The sequence below is a fragment of the Solanum lycopersicum genome, chromosome 3 (genome assembly GCF_036512215.1).
Source record: "Solanum lycopersicum chromosome 3, SLM_r2.1".
Lineage (NCBI taxonomy): Eukaryota > Viridiplantae > Streptophyta > Magnoliopsida > Solanales > Solanaceae > Solanum > Solanum lycopersicum.
Window position 1 is genome coordinate 15,838,505 of NC_090802.1, and position 11,881 is coordinate 15,850,385.

The window sequence follows — 11,881 nt, forward strand, 5'->3', positions numbered from 1 at the left end:
AAATGAGTGTTTGGACTATTTATAATTATAACTATGAAATTAATGGGGTAGTTTTACTAAATTATTTATTTAGTTGTTAAGAAAATAATATTAAAATAAATAGTGGGTCACTTTTACCACTTTTATAATTAATTACATAATATTCAGGGTAAAAAAAATAACATGTAGAAAAAAAAAGAACAATCGGGAAAAGAGGGGAGAAAGAAAAATAAACCTAGCGAAATTTTCAGGCGGCGTCTACTAGTGAAGATCGACATACAGGTAATGTTATTCCTCAATTGACTTAAATAATTGTTTGTTTAAAATTACAATTAGGCGTATGCATGAGTGGTGGAGGCTTTGGGTTGTTGATGTAGTATTACAAGTTAATAGTAATATTATTATATTATTGATTGGATAGAAAATAAATAAATAAATAAATATATATATATATATATATATATATATATATATATATATATATATACACACACACACTACTATTACATTGATTAAAAAGAGATGTAGATTGGTAAAGGGAAAAACAATTGTTGCTTGTAAAAAAATAGAAGTTAAATACTTAGTTAATAATAAAAAAAATGAACAACAGGAAAGCATCGAGAAACGTAAATTAATTTATATGTTTTTGTGTGTAGGAAAATTAGGGATAAAAAACAATAATATTATTTATAGTACTAAAGTTGACGTGGAAAATTTTGCAGTAATATAGAATTTGTACAGAAAAGGCAGATAGTCTTCTCTTGCTATCTTAAGCTTAGGCACTAATTATATTAGAGCTATTGCCTCTGGTGTTTGAAATCAATGGCGTAATCTTGATTTTATCAGGGATCACTTTCTAATAAATTGAATCTTAGTATATTGAGATACGTATTTAAATGTTAGGTGTATTGAATTATTTAAATTTCATTAAAAGTTATGTTAATAGGGGATTTTATACCTACCATTAGGTTTGAACTTTAGGATATTGATTATATAATTAGGTGAGTTTTGGAGTCTATGTTAAACATAGAATAATTTGAGTGTTTATAGACTCGTCAACTTATAATTATGCATATATCTACATGATAGATTTGAAAAGTTCGGAGGCATTGGGGAAAGGAAAAACATTGGAGAAGTAGTTTGTTTGACATCGATTCTTCGGTGGAGGTAGGTTATGGTTTATTTCTATTTGATAGATAAACTCTAAATAGCGATTGATATGTATTGAGTGATATTGTAAAGTCTCCTATGTATTTGATTGTGTGGTTGTATGTCTTGATTGTGTGGTTTGTGCTTGCCTAAAAGTATGACGCTATTGAATTTCTAATCGTGAATCCTCTCTATTAAAATAAATGATGCCTTGAATAAAGAAGGCTTGCTGAAATAAAATAATGAGATAATTAGATCGGAGTGTCACGTTCCGACATGGTATTATGGGATCAGAGTGTCACGTTCCGATACGGTATTATGGGATTGGAGTTTCACGTTCCGACACAATAACATTAAAGGCAAGGAATCTTGAAGTAACTTAATATACTTAATCTCAATGAACTTATTTTCCAAATGAGTATGGTGTTGAGGCATGAGTCCTCATAGATGTGCTTGATGTTGTGATTGATGGTGTACCTATTATGGTGGTGTTGTTGTCAATGGTTCATGTGTTTGTTGCTTTCCACCAGTTAAGTATTGTAGTTGATTTTATATTATTATTCATTATATATTGATTTCTATTTTGAGTTGACCGATGATACCTACTCAGTACGTGTTCCTTGTACTGACCCCTACTTGTATTTTCTTCTCTGTTCTTTTGTGGAGTGCAGCAAGTGTACCATCGACTTCGACTCGCCCTCAGCTCTAGCCAATCTCCAGCATATCAGAGTTCTGGGTGAGCTATTAATTCTAGCTCGTGGTGGATTCTCTCATTCACGTCTTGATGTCTTTGAATTTCGGACATGGGCCATATTTTTGCTTATTTTGGTTTCTTAAAACACTTTTAGACTTGGTAATTTTGAAATAGATGTCCTTCATGTGATGACTATCAGATTTTGGAATAATAAGTATTAAACTTTAAAAACTTATTTAAATTGGTTACTTAATAACTTTTGGAGTTTCCGCATTATTTATTTTATTTATAGTTGAACTATTGGTATATGTTGGGGTTTAGATGTGTTGGTTCGCCCACCTAAGGAGGTATGTGTGGGTGCCACTCACGAATTATTCTGGATCGTGACAGAATACCACTTTATGTGAAGGATTCTCAGCAGGCAGTACCTGCAAATTGACTTGTTGCTCCAGTTCTATTCTAACCTAAAATATGGAGCCAGCTATGGTGAATTACCATGTAAGTTTTCTCACTCCAGCTGGCTCCTGAAAAATGTGATACGCTCACTAATGTTGGTAAGAGCAGGTGCAGGGTTAAACGTATCTCAACCTTTTACCTCATGTTTTTTATAATTATATACTGACTTTTTTCTCATATCATTGAGATAATTTACACACTTTTTTTCGTACATCACGATTTGTAAAATAGACTAATTATTTGTAAGGGGACTAAATTATCTAATAGATGCAAGTGGACTGATTAATTCGGAGGTTATGTTATAGTTCTTCGATAGTATAATTAAGACCTTAGTTTATTTTCCATAAAGCATTGTGTTGGGTGCTTCATGTGTCAAGAGCACGATGTAGACAAGTTTATTGTCTGCTAGTTTGAAAACTTGGAAGTAAGAACAAACTGAACAACACCTTTCTAAAGTTTTAACTCATATAGTGTGAAATAGTATATTTCTGTCTTCATGGGCAACAAAAACAGGAAACACATTCAGACTTGCTAAAAAAACAGAAAGTTCATTGTTCTTCAAATATCATCGTCATTGTATATTTCTCTCTTCTTCGAGTTGCGTCACATCTAATTTACACATTTAAAGATGCATGGTCTTGTGTTATTTAGTTAGTTTATGTTTGTTTCTCTCAAAATATATTCAACATTTTGTAAAGACTCAAAGAGATCAATTTCTTAAAAATATCGAATGAGTATTACATGCAGCTATAGGTGTTTAGTAAAGTAAGCCATGAAACAATATTAGGTTGCTTGATGTTCATGATAGTTGTTTATAAAGAAAATCAACAATATAACTATTTCACTGGGATGACATTGATCTTTCTCAATATGATTGTATTAAGTTCACGGGCCTAAATGACCATTCTTGTTACATTAGCTAGTTTGTGTTACACTCTTCCTTTTTAGCTTTTAATTGACAATTATCCATGTGATTCTTAGGCTCTAAGACAACTGAATTGTAAATTATGCAGGTACTTGGCTGAAGCTCATGTTCAGGCAATGCAATTTTTAAAAGCATAGAATTTGTGCAAGAAACACTGAAAATTCATCGTGTCCACACTCCACCAGCTTCTCTTGAAGAGGTAGATGATCGTCATTTGATGGATCTCATACGTGAGGCTAAGGCAGCCCATGAACACCTTGTAGTTGCAAGCATGGCTATGATCGCGCATAGGAAAACGAGGTTGCAACTATTGATGTTAGCATTTGGAACATCTACTTATCTCTGTATCATTATGATGAGAATGTCTTCTCTTACAAAAGGAACTTACTATTTTCAAATCGTATAACTGTGACAACAATTCCTCAGTTGAATCTGTCTTTGTAAGGCTGGCTGGACTATAATATATAAGATAGGAAAACTAAGGGAATCCAGATCATACTGTGAAAATGCCTTGAGAATATATGCAATACATGTCCCTGGAACAAATGCTGATGGCTTGTGGATTGACGAAAATTTCAGCTATATATGACTTATTTAATGAACCTGAAGAGACATTGAAACTTCTGCTCAGAATCATAGTTCATTAATTACATAAAGAATAAACTCTTTATCTATTTAAATTGGTCAGGTAATATGGAGCGGTGTTATAAATTGAGTTTTGATGCAATTTTAGATCTAAATAATGATTAACATATTATCAATTTAAATTGGCTGGGTAAATTGTTAGATGAAATTTTAGATGTAAATAATCTTCACTTTCTAAAGCTCTAACAGAACCTGATTCTATAAACATTTATGATGCTTGCCACAGGATGGCTGATCGCAGAGTTGAATTGATTCTTTCTTTCTAACTGGCTTGAATGCATTATTCAGTTTTGCACTATGCAGTTTAAGATCGTAGACCACTACAATAGTTGCAAAAGACACTGTTGATGTTACTAAGTAGTTGTGCAGGTATCATTGTTGCAAACCCTTTTGAGGCATTATTTAGCTTTCACTACATCATGTTTCTCACTTTATGTTAACATTAAGCTATGTTCATATTATCATCAAACATTACGAAGATGCATGCTTAACCGTCTTACATTCAAATTTAATCATTGGTTGTGATGATTTGTGAAGCTTCTACCATTTACTTTTTGAACATATGTCAAACCATGTTTTGCTAGATTTACCTCAAGACTTGAAAGTTATAACGATATCTTCTGTACAAACTATTTGAATTACTGCATAAAAACTCTGGTCATACAGTTTCTTCCGATCTTGTGGTTCAGTTTCCTTCTTATGTTGTGACCCTTCTTGTGTTATATGCTTCTTTTTGTAGTTAGCTCATTCCTTAATGCATTACAAGATTGAAGTAAGAAAACCTTAACTAAATCCCAGTTGTGTTTTGGAAAATATTTCACCATAGGACATTTATGTTTTCATCCCACCACCTATAAGTTGTGCTTCATCCCAACTCCACCCTACACCCTACCTTATATAATTTTTTTCTTTAGTTTTGTCTTTATTTCTGCTGGTTTTGTCCTTTAACTTTCACATACATTGGTGCTTTTCTCAGTTTAATGTAATTGAATGTAGTTAACAGTAAGCAGTACAATCTTGGAAAGCATGTGATTGTTGAGGGTGAAATATACCTTTTTTTTAGTCAATGATTGTTGTAGAATCACTTATTGAAGTAGTTAACTCCATTGTTACAGATATGCATTATATGCTTATCACATTATGATGAGTTTATTGCTCAGAAATGCTATGATGAATATTTGCAGTCTTTGTTTTTTATTCGTCATTTTAGTCGTTTTTGTTGCTGGGAGAGAATAATAAGAAACAATATTCACTTTTTGTTGGGAAAAGATGTTAGATTGTTTGCTAGGATGACATGATAAGAAAATAAATAAGTTCAGTGTTTTTCTCTTTGGCATTTTGCCCTTTAGTTTGACTTATTTTGGAAATTTATGCAGAGGCCTCTCTTCTTTCTTGGATTTATTATGTTAATTTTGCTTATTGCATATGAAATGGTTGCTTGTTTCTGTTATAGAGTTTTGACATCTCTTGCAAGTTGTGCAATAAGAAGCCATTTTTAGTTCAAGCAGGGAAGTGTTTATTGATGAGGTGAAATAGAAGAGTAGCATTACTTTGCCTATGATACTAGTGATGGTATCAAAATACCTTTTACGTGTTTCACCAATGATTATGTTAGGTAATTTTAGTCAACTTTCACTCTTTAGTGCTTTTGTTGCTTCTTCACTTTCCAGTGTTACTGGTTATAGTGTTCTTTTTGGAATGTGTAATGCGCTAGAGACTCTATGTGGGCCGGCCTATGGAGCAGGACAATATCAAAATTTTGGAACTTTTACTTATAGTGCTATATTTGACTGTTTCTGGCACATAGTTTAATCCTACCAATGCTTTTAAGTGAAATTGTATCTTAATGCTTCCAAGTTACGATTTGTTGTGCTTTTATATTCAACTTGAAGTTAGGGATCATTTGAGCAGTGTTGTCAATCAGTTCATCCTATTGGTTGGATGTGATCTTTCCTATACTTTATATGAAGAATTCATTGGTTTGTGAAAAGACTCGAGCTTTATTCTCTATGGATGTTTTCCTGACTACGGGGGACTTCTCCACTTTTCCATCCTAGCTGCTGTAATGGTTTTCTTGGAATGGTGGGCATTTAAGCTAATTATTCTGCTCTGTGGTCTATTTCCAAATTCGGTGCTAGAATGTTACCACATACTTTATTCTTTCGGTGTTGCAGAAAGTACACGGATTTCAAATCACCCTAGTGCTTCAAGATACCTTGACTCGTATGTTAGGACTCCTAGAGGGGATGGCTCTGGTAGGAGCTTTGCCTATCACTTCTGATGGATCACAGACCCATGTCGGAGGTCAGACTCCAGATCCTATAGTTGCTATGGATTCTCAAAATCCCAAGACTCAGCCAGCTGCTGATGTAGCTCCTCGTTTGGATAGTATGGAGTTTCCAGATATGACATCACATTTGGTGAACATGCCTTCTATGACCATTGATGAGCAAAAGATGTTTGGGAGGTTCAGACTAATGAATCCTCCTAGTTATACTGGTGACTTAACTTAGGATGCATATGAATTTATAGTTAGTTGTCATGAGAGGTTGTTTATTCTTGGATTGGTGGAGTCTCATGGAGTTGACTATAAAGTTTTTCATATGACTGGCTCTGCTAAACAGTGGTGGAGGGATTATATTAGTAGTGGCCCAGCTGAATCCTCTCCACTATCCTGTACTCAGTTTACTCAGGTATTTCTATCAAAATTTGTTCCACGTAGTGAGTGGGAGCGCAAAACGATAGAGTTTTAGGGTTTGCAGCAAGGTAGTATGTCAGTTGCTGAGTATGAGGGTAAATTTTATGCCTTGGCTAGACATGCTTCGATGATACTTTCTACAGAGGCTGAGACAGTGAGGAGGTTTGTTAAGGGGCTGATTATTCTGATTCGTCTAGGAGTTTCTCAGGTTGTTGCTTCTGGTGTTATGTTCTAGAAAGTGGTGGATGCTGCTAAGGATTTGGAGATGATTCGACGTGAGGGATTTGAGCAGCGTGAGGGCAAGAGGACCCGTTATTCAGGTGATTTTGGTGGTGCTCCTCCTAGGAGTCGAGGTTATGTAGGGAGAGGTTATCACTCTCAGCCCAGCAAACCCATTCATATCTGCTATATCTGCGTCTGAGGCTGGTTACACTAGGCATAGTTCTTCGAGCTCAGTGCATACTTCACAGGGTTCATCTTCTAGGCCTATAGTTCATGGAGGGCATTCTGGTCAGTCAGGGTCCTCTCATTAGCCTGCGTCTCCTAGGAGCTGTTTTGAGTGTGGTGATATGGGACACTTTGTGAGAGACTACGCTAGGACCAGACGTGGTGACTTACATCAGGGTTCTCAGGCTTCGACTTCAAGGGCTGCACAACCTCCAACTTGGAGTGGTGCACAGAATGGTAGAGGTGGTTCTCCTTTTGATCGAGGTGGTGGTCGTGGAGGTTCACAATGTGATGGAGGTCGTTCTCATTGTTATGATTTTCCGGGTAGGCCAGAGGCTGAGGCTTCAGATGCTGTTATCACAGGTATTATTCTGGTTTGTCATCGACCAGTTACTATATTATTTGATCCAGGCTCTACTTATTCTTACGTGTCCACATATTTTTCTCCTAGTCTGGATATATTATGTGAGTCTCTTGATTTGTCGATACATATTTCTACCCCTGTCAGGGATTCTGTAGTTCTAGATCGGGTGTATCGATTATGTATTGTTACCTTGATGGGGTATTACACTCATGCAAATTGAAAGGTCTTAGATATGATAGATTTTGATGTGATTCTTGGTATGGATTGGTTATCTTGTTACCACATAATTTTAAATTGCCATGCCAAGACAATTACTTTAGCTATGCCTGGAATTCCTATAGTAGAATGGAGAGGTTTTCTTAGTCAACCTCCTAAGGGTGTGATATCATTTCTTAAGGCTCGTCAGTTAGTACAGAGAGGAATTTTGTCTTACTTGGCATACATTAGAGATGTTAATGTTGAGACTCCTATGCTTGAGTCTACTCTAGTGGTGAGTGAATTTCCAAAGGTATTCCCGGCCGATTTGCCACGTCTTCCACCAGATTGTGATATTGATTTCTGTATTGATGTGGAGCCAGGCACTCAGCCTATTTCCATCCCTACTTATCGTATGGCACTAGCTGAATTGAAAGAGTTGAAGGAGGAGTTACAGGATTTGTTGAGTAAAGGTTTTATTAGACCGAGTATATCTCCTTGGGGTGCTCCAGTGTTATTTGTGAAGAAGAAAGATGGGTCTATCCATATGTATGTGTATTGACGATTATTTGATCAGTTGCAGGGTGCTTCAGTTTTCTCCAAGAGTGATTTGAGATCTTGATATCATCATCTGAAGATTAGGGCGGAGGATATCCCTAAGACAGCTTTTCAAACATGTTATGGCCATTATGAGTTTTTGGTAATGTCTTTTGGATTGACTAATTCCCTTGTAGCTTTTATGGACTCGATGAATGGAGTGTTCAAACCATGTTTGGATTCTTTTTTTATTGTATTCATTGATGATATATTGATATACTCACGCAGTAAGGAGGAACATGAGCATCATTTGAGGATTGTGCTTGGGATTCTAAAGGAGAAAAAGCTTTATGCAAAGTTTTCAAAGTGTGAGTTTTGGAGTAGTTCGGTAGTATTCTTAGGACATGTAGTGTCCAATGAGGGTATCATGGTAGATCCTAAGAAGATTGAGGTAGTTAGAGGTCAGACCTACTTCAGTTACTGAGATTCAAAGTTTCTTAGGCCTTGCTGGTTATTATAGACGGTTTGTAGAGGGTTTCTCATCTATTGCATCACCATAACTAGATTGACACAGAAGGAAGTGACTTTTCAGTGGTCTGACAAGTGTGAGGTTAGTTTCCAAAAGATCAAGACTTTATTGACTACTGCTCCAATTTTGGCCCTACCCGTGGAGGGAGAGGGTTTTGTTGTATACTGTGATGCTTCTCGAATTGGTCTGGGTTGTATATTGATGCAGAATGGAAAGGTGATAGCTTATACTTCGAGGCAGTTGAAGGTTCATGAGAAGAACTATCCTATTCATGATTTAGAGTTGGCGACTGTTGTGTTTGCATTGAAGATTTGGAGGCATTATCTATATGGTTTTCTTTGTGAGGTGTTCACGGATCATCGTAGCCTCCAATAAATATTCAATCAAAGGAATCTAAATTTGAGGCAGCGAAGATAATTGGAGTTGCTCAAGGACTACGACATGACTATTCTTTATCATCAAGGCAAGACAAATGTTGTAGCAGATGCCTTGAGTCAAAAGGCGGTAAGTATGGCTAGTCTAGCCATGTTACAAGTTGACGAGCGTCCTTTAGCTATGGATATCCAAATCCTTGGACAATAGCTTTGTGAGACTTGATATTTCAGAACCTCGTAAGGTGTTGGCTTATATGGAGGATAGGTCATCCTTGTAGGAACAGATTCGGGCTCAACAGCTTGATGATGGTGAGTTATGTAATATTAGAGACAAGGTGTTAAAAGGAGAAGCCAAGGCTGCAATTCTGGATAGTGAGGGAGTTTTGAGGATTAAAGGTTGTATCTGTGTTCCTCGGATAGGTAATTTGACTAGATTGATCATGGAGGAGGCCCATTGTTCGAGGAACTCCATTCATCCAGGGGCTACTAAGATGTATCGTGACTTGAAGAAACACTATTAGTGGTGTCGTATGAAGAGAGACATAGTAGATTTTGTATCTCGATGTTTGAATTGTCAGCAAGTGAAGTATGAACACCAAAAGCCTAGAGGTATGACTTAGAGGATGCCCATACCTGAGTGGAAGTGGGAGCGCATTGCTATGGACTTTGTGGTATGGTTGCCACGTACCTTGGGTAAGTTTGATGCTATATGGGTCATCTTGGATCGACTGACTAAGTCTGCACACATTGTACCAGTTCAGACTACCTATAACTCGAAGAAGTTAGCCAAGATCTATATTCAACAGATAGTTCGTTTGCATGGGGTTCCTATATCTATTATTTCAGATCGTGGCACCCAATTTACATCTCATTTATGGCGTTCTATGCAAAAGGAGTTGGCACTCGAGTGGATCTTAGCACAACCTTTCACCCTCAAACTGATGGTCAGTCTGAACGAACTATTCAGGTTCTTGAGGACATGTTGTGGGCATGTGTAATTGACTTTGGTGGTCACTAGGATCAGTTCTTGCCATTAGTGGAGTTTGCGTACGATAATAGTTACCATTCGAGCATTGAGATGGCACCATTTGAGGCTTTGTATAGTAGGAGATGTCGATCTCCAATTGGTTTGTTTGATGCATTTGAGGTTAGACCATGGGGTACAGATTTGTTGAGGGAGTCCTTGGACAAGGTCAAGTTGATCCAAGATAGACGTCTCATGGCTCAGAGTAGGCAAAAGAGTTATGCTGATAGGAAGGTTCGTGATTTGGAGTTTATTGTTGGAGAGAGGGTTCTACTTAAGGTTTCACCCATGAAGGGTGTGATGAGATTTGGAAAGAAGGGAAAGTTTATTCCAAGGTATATTGGTCCTTTCGAGATTGTGGAGCGTATTGGTGAGGTGGCATATTAGTTGGCTTTGCCACCTGGTTTGTCAGGTATCCATCCTTTATTTCATATTTCGATGCTAAAGAAGTATCATCAGGGTGGTGCTCATGTGATTCAATTGGATTTTGAGTTACTTGATCAGAATTTGACTTTTGAGGAGGAGCCGGATACCATTTTGGATAGGCAAATTCGGAAGCTAAGGTCCAAGGAGATTGCTTCAGTAAAGATTTAATGGAAGCATCGTCCAGTGGAGGAGGCTACATGGGAGACAGAGTCAGACATGAGGGGTAAATACCCTCATCTTTTTGAGCGTTTAGGTTAGCTCTTTTCTTTTCCGTTCGAGGACGAACATTTTTTTAAGTGGTAGGTAATGTAATGACCCGCTAGGTCTTTTTGAGAACTAGGACTATTTTGACACCTTTTGAAAATTTAAAGGGGTATTTTTAAACTATTCGAAGACTAAGAGTATTTAGTTGATAAATATTTTATTAAATAATTAATATAGATAATAGGTTAGTGGAGTTTCACGGTTAATAATTTATTATTTAGAAGAAAAAGAAACCGAAAAGTGGTGGAGGCGAAACCTTACCACAGGAGACCAGCGAGAGGGAGAAAAATCATAGCCATTGTTCAGGTAAAGATATGAGATATTCGTTCTTTTCAATTCTATATAGTAGTATATTGTCAGAGTTCTTGGGATTTCGTTATTATTTTATGTTATATTGATAATGGGTGATAAGAAATAATGGGTAAGTCTGTGATGGTTACTAAATTATATTATATTGTTAGCAATTGGGTTAGTATTTGTTATAAAGAAAGAAAAAGGAAAATCGATTGAAGTCGGATAGTTGAATGACTGCAAGGTTAATGTTTTCTGGGATATTTTTGTTAGTTTAAGAATGGTAGGAACAAGATTGAGCCAATGATTTGACAATCATCGTCAATGATTGGAATTTGATAAACATTTTAGAAAATTTGGCACTTGTTTACAGAATGGATTTCTGAAAAAAAAATAGATTTTTAATTGGAAATTTAATGGGGGAAGATATTTTTATGTCTAAGTTATTAGAGTGGTGGGAGATAAGAGTGGATGCCAATCATTAGGCAATCATATGCCAATGATTGGCATTTGGATAAAGACTTTTGAATTGGCAATGTGCAGAATGTTTTAAAAAAAAAGAGGAACTTTCCACTGTTCTGCCAATGGGTGGAATTTAGTTCATGTTTTATTCATATATTAAAATGCTATTTTTTAATATATTCAGATTGGTAATTAATTATTGGGTATATATTATATGGTTAAACATTGAATTCTAGGGTATTTAAGTGATTAAGATTAAATTCTTTCCTTGAAATTTGACAAATATGATAAATTTTGGCATATAAATTATATCAAGATTTGGGGTTTGATTAGAGATATGAGTGAGTTTTAGGGTCTATGATATACTTATAATAATTTGAATGTCCACAAACTCGCTCACCTACGAATATTGCATCATTGGT

At 36.0% G+C, this 11,881-nt stretch overlaps 1 protein-coding gene across 1 annotated transcript; it reads left to right on the plus strand.

Moving 5' to 3' along the window:
* Window positions 1-9,615: 9,615 nt before the first annotated feature.
* Window positions 9,616-10,610, plus strand: LOC138347426 (uncharacterized). Its single transcript, XM_069295721.1, has 3 exons — window positions 9,616-9,936; window positions 10,140-10,386; window positions 10,429-10,610. The coding sequence occupies exons 1-3, from the start codon at window positions 9,616-9,618 to the stop codon at window positions 10,608-10,610; spliced, it is 750 nt and encodes a 249-aa protein (XP_069151822.1).
* The last annotated feature ends 1,271 nt before the right edge of the window (window positions 10,611-11,881 follow it).

Bases quoted from the DNA above. Each gene is read 5' to 3' on its own strand.
- LOC138347426 (XM_069295721.1), top strand. From the start codon at position 9,616: ATGCCCATACCTGAGTGGAAGTGGGAGCGCATTGCTATGGACTTTGTG. The intron at 9,937-10,139 runs GTCAGTCTGAAC...GATGCATTTGAG, and splicing joins CTTTCACCCTCAAACTGATG to GTTAGACCATGGGGTACAGA. The intron at 10,387-10,428 runs GTGAGGTGGCAT...CTGGTTTGTCAG, and splicing joins CGAGATTGTGGAGCGTATTG to GTATCCATCCTTTATTTCAT.